Below are 16,157 nucleotides of genomic sequence, written 5' to 3'. Positions count from 1 at the left end.
ACCCAGGACCTGGCAGCTTTGGGGAGTGGGGAGGGGGATGTTCCCTGAAATGGGGGTGGGGGGTGGTTTGTGCCCGGGGGGTGGGAGGGCGCCTTCATACCACCTTAGGAGGACATTGGCCAGATGCAAATGAGTTTTCATTGTTTGATTACTCTTCTGGATCACAACTGTGGTCCATTTCTGTGGGATCTATGGTTTTGGTTATGAAGGTGTATGGAGTTATGGTCACTTGTCGTTCCCTTCAGCACCAGCTAAGCTCTGTCGAGTGACCAGGAGCTACTGTTGGACAGTGCTCTGTGCTCCAGCCTTTGTGAAAACCTGATGTTTGTTTTCAGGGGACGCGGTGCTTGAAGGTCTAGCGCAGCCCTTACTGTCCTTGCTAAAGCTCACTCCTCCCCCTGCAGCTTCCACGGTCAGCACCAAGTCTGCATCCACCGCGGGGTCCCTGCAGCGGTCTCGAAGCGACATCGATGTGAATGCAGCTGCCAGCGCCAAATCCAAGATCTCGGCTGCCGGCACAGCACCCTTCAGCTCGGCGGCGGCCTTACCTCCGGGCTCGTATGCGTCCTTAGGTAACCAGACCTCTGAGACCCTTCCCTCCAGGTCTGCCATTCGAGATGACACTTAACCTCAGATTAGATTGATTTACAGAGCAAATGATCAGAAACTGTAAGTGAGGCAGGTCTTGCGGTTGCAGGGCTAATGTTTCAGAGTTAAGTGACCCTGTGTGCTGACTGCTGGTTTACAGCCACCCTTGGGTGAGTGTCCTCTCTGCTGGGGCATCAGTGGTGCGTCCCCCTGTGTCATGTGCCCCTTCCAGCATCCCAGCCTCCTCCCTTGTGGCCAGAGCTGGGTTTCCTCCCCTCCTGTCCTGGGGTGGGGTGCAGAGCTTGACTGTTCAGTGAGGCTTTGCCTGGAGTGGGCACAGGGAGGGGGTAACAAGGGGCTCCAAAGGAGTGGGAGGACTTTCTGACCAGCATAATGTATCACACAAAAGGGTGTTGTCTGTCCCCCTGTGTCACCTTGGGAGGAGCATGCACAGACTCTAAGGATATATCACAAAAGATTTAAAAACTTACTTTCAAAAGAATTAGTGTCTGATAGCATGGTAGACTGAATACCTGTTGTAAGGCTTATAGTTTATTTCAGTTTATTTTTGTTAAAGCAGAGTTGTTCAAAGCCAAAGTCTAGAGACTTAGCATGATTCATTTTATTTGGGATTTTAAGGAAGTGAATGTGATTTAAACTTCATGAAACATCGAGACTTACTGCTCTTGTGGTTTACAAACTAACCCCAAAGTCAGTTCCACAACTGACATCTAAGATCATGGGAGCAGAGTGAGAGAATACCAAGCAAATTAGTGGGCCTGACGGGCACTTAGTGACCTTGACCAAGCCAAGCAGCTTTGAATCTATTTCCTCCACCCATAAATTAGTTAGGGCTATTAAATAATAGCCACCTGTTAACACATGTGGTAGGGACAAATGAAATTATATAGAAGTCTTTTGTAAACTATTATCCTATAAGATGAAGGAAACTGTGGCTGTGAGAGGAATGTTATTAATTTAAAAGGTAAGGTTTATAGTGTGGAATGTTGTTAAATCAGTCTTGTCTTCTCTACAGAAGTATCTTACTGAGACTGGGAACATATCCAATAAGAGCTCTCCTTTTATGTTGTTTATTTAACTGTTACACCATCACGTAGGTGTGTTTAGGCTCTTGTGTTGATGTGTGATCACTGAGCAAGACAGAAGTCAGAAGTCTGTCCTCTGTGAAGGCTTTCTGTTCATTTTAGTTCTGTTTGATCCACCTTGAGGATCTATAGTTAGTATTTGCTTCATTGTTTGAAAACAGTAGTCCTTGTTTTTCTGTGCATATTAAAGCTGTTTTAACTTGGACCCTGTGGGCTCCACTTGGAGCTTGTAAAAGCTCTCGGGTCTTCCAGATGATGAGACTGGAGTATTCCCCACTCTCCATCGCCTGAGAGCTTGACCTCAGTTTTCCTGATGTCCAGATCCATAAAAACCAAGCAAAATCAGCCCCGCAGTATAACACAATCCTTCTGAGAAGCTGTTACAGGTCCTACTGAGGTGGACACACCACGTCTGTGCAGGAAGGAGTATAGTGTTAAAGCTGATGATCCTTTTCCCAACTTCTAGAGTCCAAACACATGAGGGGAGACACGGAGCCCCTAGGCCTCGACTCAGGTACCGAGCTGGACCATGTGGCTGGGCTGGGTGCTGCTATGCCAGCTTCTGGGGCTGCTGACTCACTGCCTCTGCCCTCTGGGTGTCCGTAGTTCCCCCCGTTATTCTGCTAGTACAATACTTAGTTCCAAGAAAAAGGGACTCTCAGAGGATGAAAGAAAATGAAACTGAAAGTTGCTCAGTTGTGTCCGACTCTTTGCCATCCCATGGACTACACAGTCCATGGAATTCTCCAGGCCAGAATACTGGAGTGGGTAGCCTTTCCCTTCTTCAGGGGATTTTCCCAACCCTGGATCGAACCCAGGTCTCCCGCATTGCAGGTGGATTTTTTACCAACTGAACCACCAGGGAAGCCCAAGGAGGATGAGGTTGGCCAAATCAAAAACACAGTCCATCAGCCAAGGCCTGACCCTGGGTTGTCCTTTCGTGTGGTGTTTTCTGAAGGCAAAAAGCACATTCTCCTAAGCTGATTTCAATAGATGGTGCACTTACTTGCTTCAGACTGTGCTTTGCTGTTGAACTTGTTTCCCTTTTAATTTTATTTTAAATTGTACTTTTGCTTTTTTGGTAGCTAATAATAACATTCTGCTTTTTAATTTTTTTGATGTTACTAACTGTTCCCTGTTATCCCTTCCCTTGTTTTTTTAATTTGCTTAAAGATGGTACTGCCACTAAAGCGGAGGGTAAGCGGTTTGTCTCTGTGAAGAGGTGTGTCCCCACGAGTGTTGCCTGGTGCCCTCGCCCTCCCTGGGGTCCCTGCATGACATGTTGCACGCGTTTCCCTCCACTCTTCCTCCGCCTGTCTCCACCGGGTCTTGCCTTCCCTCTGCCTGAACGCTCCCCTCCTTTCTTGTTCAGTCGTTGTGTTTGTGGATTTGGGCTCCAGTGTGCTATCCATAGCGTGTCACTCTGAGCCCACACTGGGAGGAGCATCCCTGTGAACCTCGTAGGTGACTCATCTCAGGTTTTGTCACTCCTGAAGCACCACCTCCACTTGATTCCTCCTCTTCACTTTGTGCTTTTGTGGGCCTTTCAGGATTGACCTTTCCTCTTGTAAACATAAGTTTCAGTGTCAATTGGCAATGCAGGTTAAAGGCTGGTAAAGGTTTTTTAGCAGGTAATTTCTAGACGCTAAAAAAAAAAATTGTTTTCTCTCCCTTGAAGCTACTGAATTATATGATACTGTTTCTGTTTGTCCCACTGATGCCAGCCCCATTCGTTCATTTACTCTCATTCATCCACTCATCAACCTGGGTTAAATGCCTTCTCTGTGCTCTGTTCTCTGGGACACACAGGAATATAACTGGTGAAAGAAATACACATCCCCACATCCACTTTGTTTTCTCTTTGTGTTGATCTCAAGAGGCTCTTTCTGATGTTTGATTCTTTTGAATTTTAGACGGAGCTCTTCCTGTCAGTACAGTTCTTTGATTAGCACATGATAGACATGATCAGTTTTGCAAAGTCTCTAGATAGTAAGCATGATGTTTCAGATAATTGAAATATAGAGTTATCTCATTTGCGTAAGGTAATGGCTTAGATTGAGCAACCCTCAGGATAGTGATTTAACAATTAGGAACTGCTAGATTAAGTTCCTGTGTTACATTTAGCCCCTCTAAAGGCCAGCCAGCAGAGTAGACTGGGTTTTATCTCGAGATGTGCAGCTCACAGTGCTTTTAATTCATATACTACTTTCTAAGAAATTCACAAAGGAGAAATTCAAATGAAATTTTTAAAAGACATATAGTCTCAAGATCAGTGTTCTTTAATTTTATCTCATCATAAAAATCTCCTAGAATCTTGCTTACAAGAACAGAGTCCTAGGTGCTGCCCCTTGAAAATTCTGATTAAGTTTGGAACAAACAAGGAACCTGAATTTTCAACAAGCTCCACTGACGGTTCTTAGAGTTGGATAAGCTTTTGAAATGAGAAGTTTCCAAAATGAAAAATGGACAAAAGGCCTGTGTCATGCTAAGCCCGCCATTGTGATAGAAGACTGAGGCTAGGTGTGGTTTTCTTCCAGTTTTTAGTTGAAACAAGTCATTTTATATTTCTTTTTCTCCAAGAAAGAATCTTAAGTATTTCCTCAGGCTAGATGGACAGGGAATAGAGTAGGATACAATAATAATGCAGGTGAGACGGAAAGTTAGAGACATGATGTGGGAATTTCCACATTTTTTTGCAGAGTGCCCTGGTTGATTTCATATATCTGTACCAGAGATTGGAAGTCAGCCTGTTATTCCACCCAGCAGTGGAGATTTTACACTTTTTTTTTTCCTTCAGTTTTCTTTTACCTGTCTTTTACCTTTAGCTTTCTTTTACCTGTTCAGGGTAAGGTCAGAGGATTGCTTGCTCAGTTATTGTGCTGGAAGCTGAGGACAAGAAGTCTCTTTCTGGTTCTCCTTCTGGTAGGAAAGTGGAGGATGATCTGTGGGCCCTTAATCATACAGAATTCAGAATTAGCCAGAATCCCATGTGGGTCGGCTTTGGTTCCAGGGCCATCCAGACTGTCACAGCGCTGGCGGGTCAGAACCTCCAGCCTTGTGTGATGATGAGATGGAAAATAGAGGCCTTGGGAGCCCTTTCAACTGTCATTTCTCTCTGTTTCACCTGTGAAATTTAGCAGGCTGCTTAGAAAAGCTCCATAACAGTGAACACCACTTAGCATCTTGTCAAGTTTCCTGTCTGAATTTTTAGGATCATTTTGAGTCTTTTGAAAATTTGTTAATATGTGCGTTGACTATCTGTTACGGTAGCTCTTAGGACAAGCACTAGATACTTGCGTCAGGAGGCAGAAATTTAAATCGGTAGTTGGAAGCTCTGAATTCAAAATTCAGACAATACATTTGAAGCCTGGTGACTCCCTTGTTACAGTGATTGAGAAAAATAAATATTCTCTGGAGGTTCCTTATCGCACACATGAAGTAGCTATCCTGACATTTACGACTAATCAGAAAAATGTTTTTTGCGAAGAACTCAAAGCTCAACTTTTGAACAAAAATTTATTTCCAGGTCATCTTTCAGTGTGTTATGTTCAGTGACTTGGAGGATTTGGAAGAAGAAAACATTGATATTATCTGTTTTGCCATTTGTGAGAGAGTTTGTAATCAATCACCACTGACCCTTGAACAGCATGGGTTTGTAGCGTGTGGGCCCACTTGTAGGCGGCTTGTTTTCAGTAAGCATGCAGTCCTGCACGGTCTGCACTCAGTTGCTCTGGGATATGGAGGCAGCTGTGGGACTTGAGCATCTGTGCACTAGCACATCCCAGCAGGCCCTGGAACAGTCCCCACAGGCACAGAGGCCCCTGCAGATACTCAGCTTGTGAGGAAAATGAATGATTCTTATCTTATCGCTTGCTTTTTTTTTTTTTTTTTTTAATTTAACTGCTGGGTTCAGGAAAAGTATTATTCATATTTTTTTCCAAAATAATTTAAAATGAAGAGTTAAAGTACTTAAAAAATAACTTCAGTGACCTGTGGATACTGATGACTTAACTGATGGTTTCAGAGAATAAGTTATCATATGTTATTAAATGTTATTAAATGGTCAATGGCCATGCTTAACTATTGGTGATTTCATTAAGATTACATGATTAAAAAAAGACTCTGCAGCCTTGTCTGCTCTTTAGGAGAAGAAACTTAGACTTTGGTTCCATTTTACTGGGAAATAAAACGTTTGGTATTGCTGTATATTTATCCAAGCAATTTTAAGTGATTAGCCTTTTTGCACAATGAAAAAATGTGCCTATATATAGAAATAAAAGTGTTCAACTTCTTTTACTTTTATCCTTAAAAAATATGATAAAAGTTATTTTTGTAGAGAGATAGAGGTAGCAAACTTACAAGTGCTCAACTTTGCAACTTTCTTTCACAAATGCCACGTGTGAGTGCAGTCGAGTGTATTGTGCCCCAGCCAGTGAGTGTGAAGCAGTTCATGGGCCTAGAGGTCCCAGCTCGAGAGTGAAATTTACGTGAAGGGCTTTGCATTCTCACATCTCCACGTGGAGCTCAGGCAGGAGCACAGAGACTCGAATGATGGGAGGCTGTTGAATGATTTTTAACTGTCTTCGGCTAAGTTGAACGTGGGAGAACCATGCTTCCAAGTTAAACCAGTATACCCGGTTCATTTCCTGTCCTGAGGGCTTTTCTAAAAGAATGGCAGTGTGACTGGAAGCAGTTTTCAGCAGCACCATTAAAAGGCCATGATATACAGGTGGTGTTTGATCCTTCCTTCCACATAAGTCAAAGGCTGCACTTCTCCAGGTCTCTGTTTTCCTATGGATCTGCTTTTCTCTAGATACATGCATTCTCTAAATGCCTCTCTTGTCTCTCCTTCCAGAATTTCCCCCCCTGATATCCCATTTCAATATCTTTTACTTTTGCTGGCTTTTTTTTTCCCCCACATCTTCTTTCTGTCTTTGTCAAAACACAGTATGAATGAATATGTCATTAACAGGTCATGGTGTAGAACTGAAGTATATTTTTAGTTTGTTTATTGAATAGACTTTATTTTTCCTAAAGACTATAGACTATTTTATATCATCTCTTTAAAACATATGCAGGTATTTTTAGTAATATTGCCAAATTAATATAAGTACTGAAACTAAACCTCTTCCAATAAAGGAAATATACTTCTTGTTGTTATTGTTAAGTTGCTAAGTCATGTCTGACTTTTTGCAACCTCATGAACTGCAGCACGCCAGATTTCCCTGTCCTATGTCTTCTGGAGTTTGCTCAAATTCATGTTCATGGAGTCAGTGATGCTATCTAACCATGTCATGGATAGTTTCATATATATATATATCTGAGTACAATACAACAGAGACCCTTTAAACTTCCAAAAACTGATTTTAAGGATGCTCTGAGATTTCTTATGTAATACCTCAGTGAGAGTTAAGAGTTATCGCTAAGACAGCATTTTAGCAGTACTATATATCCATGAAAAGGTGGGTTTGGGGGGAAAAAACCTTTTTATCTTCAAACTGACATGATCTCTCTCTTGACTTTGTCCCAAGCAAAGCAAAAACCAGTCTTCCCTAATTTGTAACTAAACTTTCTTCTCACACAAGTTGTGCTGTCAGTTTATCTTACCTGTGTTATCTGGAAACCCCAACCTGATGGATTAAAATGGTCTGCATTTATAGCTCCCAAGGATGCCTGACAGTAGCAAACACTGAACTTCTACAGAGAAAGCCACTCTCAAATCTGGTTTCTTAGGGTTCTCACAGATTAAAGTATGCCAAGTATGAGCTCATAGTCTAAAATTACATCTATGATGAGTGATAAACAGCAAAGCAAAAGAATAAAAACATAATCTCTTTAATACTTAAGGGTCTTTTATATAATATAAAGTTGCTATACTTAAATGATTAAAAGAAATAAGAAACTTGTATATTTAGCAGTATGCAGAATTCAGTAGTCTAAATGATCTTCCCAACTGAGAACAGATCACTCATCGCAGTGAAGCCACACATCTACATGCTTTAGCAAGAGCAGAAACCCCAAGAGATGAGAGCCAAAGCTGGTTTGCATCTTGAGGTTTTGACTGAATCCTGGAGACCTGGGGCATTGCTATGAGTATTTAGGGCATGGAGTGACAGAAAGTAAGCTCGAACCCACCCAAGACCTATGTCATCACTGGTGAACAAGAGGTTAACTCTACTAAATAGAAGAGGGTGAGGGAATCTACCCATTGGAACCTCAGTTACTGGCTGGAGCAGGGAAAGTTATCTTCTCTGAAAATCTGCAACCATAAATTGGGTCTTCATGCAGATTTTTGCTCAGAATTTATGCTACTTTTGTTATATGAAAAATCCAAATAGATAAGTCAGTTTAAAGTGGCTGTGAATTGCTTGTCTCCATAGGACACTAGCAGAAGCAAACATAGATCCTCATCAGAAGAACTCAACTTCAGTATAGATCTTAAAGAGTTCCCATCAAGTTCCAAGAAAGAAACCATTTTGTTGTCTTGATATTTAAAGAAATAAAAACTTGGAAAGACAAGCAGGGTAGTAAGAGGTTTAGCCCAGGCTAAATACTTTCTTTAAAAAAAAAAAAGTACTTTCAAACCTTATAGCTTTGAACATTCAAATATATGTACTGAACATTCAAATCAATGTACTGAGCAGCTCAGTACATCCAGGAGAATAATCTTATATCAGAAGGTGAAAATAAAGCATTTAATAATTTAATTTAAAAAACAAACATTTTTCACAAATCCTTAGCAATTGGGAATGAGTTTTCTTAACTTGTTGAAATATAGTTTTTATGAAATTCCAGAATTAAAAAAAAAAAGCAAAACTGTGGCTCAAGATAACAAAACCCACTTTGTACTCCTTTTTAGCATTGTGCTCTGTGTTCCAAAACAGCAGGTAAAGTAATCAAAGGGTAGAGTTTGAAGGGAGAAAACAGAAGTCTCATTTGAAGGTGGTTTTCTATTTAGATAATGCCAAATAATCTACATGTAAATGGGTAGAATTAATAAAAGTTTAGCGAGATTCCTAGAGTTAAGATCAATATACAGTGGTTGTATTCTTGTTTGTGAACAAATTAGGAGATACAATTTAATAAACTAAATTCTGTATAATAAAAATAAGGCCCCTTTGAAGAAGTCTACAAAATTGTGTAAAGCTTTTGGAAAAATTTATAAAGCTTTATAGAAAAACACTGAAGAAAGTGATATAGAGAAAACAGTAATGAATGGAAAGTTTGATATCATAAAGCTGTCTTTTCCCAAAAAAATTAATCCCAGGTTCCACAATTCTAGTCAGACTTTCACCCCGTCTATTTATTGCATGTTCACATGCATATGCAAGAGAGAAATGATCTTAGTTTTCTGAATGTTGAGCTTTAAGCCAACTTTTTCACTCTCCTTCACTTCGATCAAGAGGCTTTTTAGTTCCTCTTCACTTTATGCCATAAGGGTGGTGTCATCTGCATATCTGAGGTCATTGACATTTCTCCCGGCAATCTTGATTCCAGCTTGAGCTTCATCCAGCCCAGCATTTTGCAAGATGTACTCTGCATATAAATTAAATGAGCAGGGTGATAATATACAGCCTTGACGTGCTCCTTTCCCAATTTGGAACCAGTCCGTTGTTCCATGTCTGGTTCTAACTATTGCTTCTTGACCTGCATACAGATTTCTCAGAAGTCGGGTAAGGTGGTCTGGTATTCCAATCTCTTTTAAGAATTTTCCACAGTTTGTTGTGATCTATATATACAGTGAAAGGCTTTCATGTAGTCAATAAAGCAGAAGTAGATGTTTTTCTAGAATTCCCTCGCTTTTTCTATAATACAATGGATATTGGCAGTTTGGTCTCTGGTTCCTCTGCCTTTTCTAAATCCAGCTTGAACATCTGGAATTCTTCAGTTCACATAGTGTTGAAGCCTAACTTGAAAATTTTGAGCATTATCTTGCTAACATGTGAACTGAGTGCAGTTATATAGTAGTTTGAGCATTCTTTGGCATTGCCTTTCTTTGGGATTGGAATGAAAACTGACCTTTTCCAGTCCTGTGGCCACTGCTGAGTTTTCCAAATTTGCTGCATGTTGAGTGCAGCACTTTCACAGCATCTTCTTTTAGGATTTAAAATAGCTCAACTGGAATTCCATCACCTCCACTAGCTTTGTTCCTAGTAATGCTTCCTAAGGCCCACTTCACACTGCAGAATGTGTGGCTCTAGGTGAGTGACCACACCATCATGGTTATCCAGGTTATTAGGGGCTTTTTTGTATAGCTCTTCTGTGTATTCCTGCCACCTCCCTCCTCTTAATCTCTTTTACTTCTGTTTCTGTCCTCTATTGTGCCCATCTTTGCATGAAGTGTTCCCTTTGTATCTCTAATTTTCTTAAAGAGATCTCTAGTCTTCCTGATTCTATTAATTTCCTCTGTTTCTTTGCATTGTTCAGTTAAGAAGGCTTTCTTACTTCTCCTTGCTATTCTCTGGAACTCTGCATTCAGTTGGATATATCCTCCGCTTGTGTTAGTTGCTCAGTCATGTCCAACTGTCTCGACCCCATGGACTGTAGCCCACCGTGCTCCTCTGTCCATGGAATTCTCCAGGCAAGAATACTGGAATGGGTTGCCATTCCCTTCTCCGGGGGATATCTTCTCTTTACTCCTTTGCTTTTCATTTCTCTTCTTTTCTCAGTTATGTGTAAGGCCTTGTCAGATGACCATTTTGCCTTCTTGCATTTTTTTTTTCTTTGGGATGGTTTTGGTCACCACAAAACTGTAATAGTGTAATTCCTATACAGTATTATAAACGTCTGTCCATAGTTCTTCAGGCACTCTTTCAGATCTAATTCCTTAAATCTATTTGTCACTCCCACTGTATAATCATAAGGAATTTGATTTAGGTCATACCTGAATGGTCTAGTGGTTTTTACTACTTTCTTCAATTTAAGCCTGAAATTTGCAATAAGGAGCTCATGATCTGAGGCACAATCAGCTCCAGGTCTTGTTTCTGCTGAATGTGTAGAGAGAGCTTCTCCATATTCAACTGCAAAGAATATAATCAATCTGATTTCTGTATTGACCATCTGGTGATAGTCATGTGTAGAGTCATCTCTCGTGTTGTTGGAAGAGGGTGTTCGCTATGACCAGTGCATTCTCTTGGCAAAATTCTTGTTATCCTTTGACCTGCTTCATTTTGTACTCCAAGGCCAAACTTGCCTGTTATTCCAGGTATCTCTGAACATCCTACTTTTCTATTCCAATCCACTATGATGAAAAAAACACCTTTTGGGGGTGTTAGTTCTAGAAGGTCTTGTAGCTCTTCATAGAAACATTGGACTTCAGCTTCTTTGGAATTAGTGGTTGGGGCATAGACTTGTATTATGTGACGTTAAATGATTTTCCTTGGAAACAAACCGACATCATTCTGTCGTTTTTGAGTCTGCACGCAAGTACTGCATTTTGATCTCTTTTGTTGACTTTGAGGGCTACCCTATTTCTTCTAAGGGATTTTTGCCCACAGTAGTAGATGTTATGGTCATCAGAGTTAAATTCGCCCATTCCTATTCATTTTAGTTCATTGATTTGTAAAGATGTTGATGTTCATTCCTGCCATCTCCTGCTTATGTATGTCCAGTTTACCTTGATTCATGGACCTGGCATTCTAGGTTCCTATGCAGTATTGTTCTTTACAACATCAGACTTTACTTTCTCCACCAGACACATCTATACTAATTTTAATATAGATTCTAGAATTTTTAGGTCTTTCATTCAATTTCTCTTAAAAGTCATTGATTCTTTCTAGCTTTCTTCTTCTTTTTTTTTTTTAAATTAAGTGCCATACTTTATTTTATTGTTCCTTACCTTCATTTCTTGAACCTTTTTCAAGCTTTCGAATTTGTTTTCCTGTATTGCCTTTCTGCAGGTTTCCTCAGTTGATGAGGTCGATGTGCTTTTGAACAACATAAGAAGCCAGTGGGAGTTCAGATTGTTTTGTGTTTTCCCTATCAGTTTGGTATTCTGATTGAATTATGGAAGTTGAGCATTTTGTGTCCCTTTGAAAACAAAGAATCCCTGAATTTAAAAATTAATTTTTAATCATTCTACTCTTACCATCAATGATTGATTGTTTATGAATTCATTTTTATATTGTTTCATGCTTTAATAATTGGCGTTAACACATTGCTTTACATACAGTGTCAAATTTTTTTCGTAAATACTTATGACATTACATTATTTTTAGGTCATTTCTCTAGGTACTCCTAATATTGATTCTTTTAATAAACTTCATCTTTTGTAACCTAGAAACTTGCTGGCATACATGCTTTAAAATAGAAGTTTAATTCTATTTATCAAGACAATATTTATTGTCCAGGGTGTTGTAGTTTTTGTTGATTGCCAGGTTAAGAAGATTTTTTGTTTATTTGTTTGTTTTCCATTTACTCTTTTTTTCCCCTATAGTGTTTTTATGAAGATGACAGCTAATATTCTTTTTTGCTTTTTGGAAATATGACAGATTATGTAGACAACAGGAGAGAGAATTTAATTTTAAAAAATTGTGGAAAAATTATTCAAGTGACTGTGAATATAGAATATGCTGAAATAGTTGAAACAAAAGCACCTGATAGGTGCATGAGTATCTCTGGGGAGCTTCTGACATGTCTGTAGAATTTGTGTATACAGACCAGTACACATGTGCGTGTCAAGACCACACATGGGGGAGACCTGCTGCCCTGGAGGTGACTCAGCCCATGCCCCTTGTTTGCGGTCTGGGTGCTTTTCTGAGTGGGTCGCACTTACTGGAAACATTATGGAAGCACTGTGTTTGCTGTGTCCTCCAGGTCGGATCCGCACGCGACGGCAGAGCTCCGGGAGTGCCACCAACGTCTCCTCTACACCTGCCGATAGTCGGGGCCGCAGTCGCGCCAAAGTGGTCTCGCAGTCCCAGCGTAAGAAGTATATTTTATGCTGTCTGTTATCTTAGTTTTATCCAACTTCTGCAGTTGGAAATTTGTATTATTTTTATCGACTTTAGAGGAAAAACACATTTTTGTGACGCTAAGACACTGAATGATCTTTATGTATGTTGGATAAGTTTACAGAACGGAGTATTCCAGTATCTACCTGTGTCTCCTTTCCAAGCGACTTACATTCTGTTTAAATTTTGTAAGCAGTGAAATGTAGTTTCTCTTCTTCCCCTCAAGCCTTTCAAGTTGAAATGTGTCTGGGCTATGACCCGTTTTGCTGTTGATGAGGACTCCTGATGTAATTTAAGAACAGCACCCTGGAGGTGACTGCTCATGCTGAGGTCTCTTTCCAGTGGCAAGAAGTAAATGCATTCAGAGCTCCCCCTAGCCTGCTGTGCTAACACATCACCCTGCTCCTCTCTTCCTGCCAGTGTGGGCTCTTGCTTTTGCTCAGCTGCCCTCGCTTCCATTATTGCTTCTCTGTATATGTCAAGCCACTTGATTCTTAGCATCACCCATGAGAGCACCCATGCATGGGATCAGTGTATCCTCATCCAGGATCCAGTCCTGATGTCTCACTTCCTGGCCCCATAGGCTTCCCTGTCTGTGCACATGGAGTGGGGCGGGTGTCAGGGTCCTCCTGGGCAGGGCAACCATGCCTGAGGAAGGCTGCCCTTCCCTCAGCAATGCTCTCATCAGCTGATGGTGTCTGCCTGGCTTGTGTAGAGAGTGGCTAGTCAGCAGCCAGTCCTTAGTTCCTCTCATAGATGCTTAGAAGTTCTTTCTCAGCTCCTCCTGAATTTAGGTACTTTCTCAGGTCCCCTTGATAATTAAGAGTCCTCATGTTGAAACAAGCTTTTATTTTCTTTCTGAAAAGAAAGTGCAAAGTCAGTCATATTATTGGAAGGCTATACAACCCAGGCTTGTCTGATACAGAAGCCCATGCTTTTAGTGTCTTACACCATGCAGTACAACATAAGTTGTGCAGGTGTAGTTCAGAAACTTCTGCTTAGGGAGTAATATCCTGGCTCTGGTTGTTCTGTTGAACTCTAGTGATGCCTGGAGTCACAGATAGATATAATACTCAGGTCACAGGACTCATATCTTAGCACAAGGAAGTTTTTCTTGACAGAAAATGTTTAGGACTCAGAGAATAGGTCAATATGTTTGAATTTAGTTGAATTAAAAAAATGTCTCAACCCTTCAGCTGTACAAGTTTATTTTTTCATGGAAAAAGTTGAACAGTGTTTTTTATGTTTTTTTATGTCTGCTATTCATTGGCAATGGTCTCTGCAGGGGCTCCTGCCCCTCGCTGGGTCTTCTGCTTAAGAGGTGGCGAAAATAAAGTCCCTTCTGTAGTGGGAAATGATAGAGCTTTAATTTTTCAGTATTATAAAAATATTGCACCTTGCACTGGGGACCCATTTTAACTCTTCAGTTTTATTTTATTCCCCAAATGCCACTCACAGGAAAGAGACAACACCAGCAAATGATCAAGCCTGGACCTTAAACTTATAGATATAAATCAGATATTTTTTAAAAATTATTTTAATAGGAGGTAAATATGAACACATCTGTATATTTTACAAATGTAGATATACTAGCATTCATAGTTCAGGTTTAAGAGTAAGTAGGTTTCATTAATATTAAATTTAGGACAATAACATATTTTAAATAGCTGAGGATTTAACTATGTGAGGATTAATATTTAAATATTGAAGAATTTGGCATTAGACATTGTTAAGATGAAACTAGTTAGCAGCAGTTTCTTTCACTTTGTTGATGTTTATGGAGCCCTTCCTATGGTGAGCACCGTGTACAGTGGTATAGAACACAGATGGTAAGTCACTTTCTGGAACTTCCCTGGTGGTCCAGTGGTTGAGACTCCATACTTCCACTGCAGGGGCCATGGTCAGGGAACTAAGATCCTGCATGCCGTGCATGGCGGCCAAAACAAAAGTAAGAAAAAAAAAGATGCCATCACTTCTGCCAGGCTGCTCAGAGCTAGAGAGCAGGTGCCCCCCATGGGGCCCAGCACTACCTCAGTCTTCCCTGTATCTCATCCACCTGCTCTGTGCCTGGCGCAGGATAGGTTCATAAGTGTTTTCATGTTTCATGGACAGATACAAAATAAATGCTAATACAGTATGATGTGTATAAAATAAAAACAAGTACAGAAGTAGACTAGGAGGAACAAGACCTAGGAAAAACAGCTTTTGCTAATGTGTTTGTAAACAGACCCATTTGTGCTATGTTGCATGCTGACCTCTGTATTGTGTTATTGTCTTTTAATCCACTTTTTGCCTGTCCTTTGGTCTGCTCTCATAACCCAGGATCCAGATCTGCTAATCCTGCTGGTGGTAAGACATTTCTCTTCTTGCTGGTTTTTTGTTTGTTTGTTTTTTGCATTTTCCCGCACCCCATGTGCCTCGCACAATATTAATTTCTCTCTTTATTATGAGCTTAATCTTTCTCCATTTTTTCTGTATGTTCAAATTCTAGTGTTTGAAATGGATTTCTTTTCTCCTTTTATACATCCTAATAGTTTGTGTGCTCAAATTTTATGGGCAAAATTAATAGATCCTAAAGTAGGTTCTTCATGATAATGTGTGTTGATAATTTTTATAATGAATTTCACTTAAATTGTAGTTAAGTCATTAAAAAGTACTAATTTTGGTAAGTAGTCATCTTGGTGTTTCATTTGAATTATGGAAGGGTGTGTGTGTGATTTCCAGGTAAGTTTTATTTCAAAGGTTTCTACTGTCCAGATCATTCTTATTCTTCTGCATAATAATGTGTGCTTGATATTTATGAATTTTGTTGCCTTCTGTACTTAAGGGGATGATCTACCTAAGTTAATGACTGCCATTTGGGTATATTGATCTGATCCTTAGATTTGCTGCTTGCTTTAAGAAAGAATTTTGTTTTACAAGAAATGGTTGTATAAGTATCTAGTCACTTAGCCATTTATAAAAATTGCTAACTATATATTATGGGTTTTTGTTTTTGTTTTAACTTTTATTGGAGTATAGTTGATTTATAACATTGTGTTGGTTTCAGATGTACGGAAAAGGGAATCTCGTATATGTATGCATATATCCACTTTTTTTTTTAGAATCTTTTCCTATATACATCATTACAGAGTACTGAGTAGAGTTCCCTGTGCTATACAGTAGGTCCTGAATTAGTTGTATATTTTATATATAATAGTGTGTGTCTGTCAATCCCAATCTCTCCAAGTTTATCCCTCCTGCTGCCGCCTTCCCCATATTATGTTTTTGATTTCTTATTTTACTGCATACACATCACAGAATGTATTCTGCATAATTTCTACTTTTGTAGGGTTTTTGAGCCTTCCTTTGAGACTTAGTACATAGTTTTTATGGAAATGTACAAGAGAACGTACATCTGTTTGTCGGACTGTACGTTTGTGTGTATGGAAAGGTATGTTTATGCATATCTGTATGGTTTTGACTGCTCTGTCATTTTATGACTAGTATGTTAATCTTTTATTGATATTAA

At 39.8% G+C, this 16,157-nt stretch overlaps 1 protein-coding gene across 18 annotated transcripts in view; it reads left to right on the top strand.

Annotated features, from left to right (window-relative positions):
- CLASP1 (cytoplasmic linker associated protein 1) overlaps positions 1 to 16,157 on the top strand; it is a 273,353-nt gene that overhangs the window by 175,657 nt on the left and 81,539 nt on the right. For 6 of the 18 annotated variants that reach the window (XM_061440038.1, XM_061440057.1, XM_061440085.1 and 3 more), the window contains 3 exons: positions 405 to 572; positions 2,161 to 2,208; positions 12,510 to 12,617. In XM_061440038.1, the coding sequence (XP_061296022.1) occupies positions 405 to 572; positions 2,161 to 2,208; positions 12,510 to 12,617 (324 nt within the window). Of the gene's footprint in view, positions 1 to 404; positions 573 to 2,160; positions 2,209 to 12,509; positions 12,618 to 14,968; positions 14,996 to 16,157 lie in introns of all 18 variants that reach the window. The other 12 variants (XM_061440042.1, XM_061440094.1, XM_061440101.1 and 9 more) reach the window with 3 other exon arrangements.

Source organism: Bos javanicus, chromosome 2 (assembly GCF_032452875.1).
Source record: "Bos javanicus breed banteng chromosome 2, ARS-OSU_banteng_1.0, whole genome shotgun sequence".
In the NCBI taxonomy this organism is placed as follows: Eukaryota; Metazoa; Chordata; class Mammalia; order Artiodactyla; family Bovidae; genus Bos; species Bos javanicus.
Note: the sequence above shows the minus strand (reverse complement) of the source record. Positions and strands in the feature narration are given on the sequence as shown.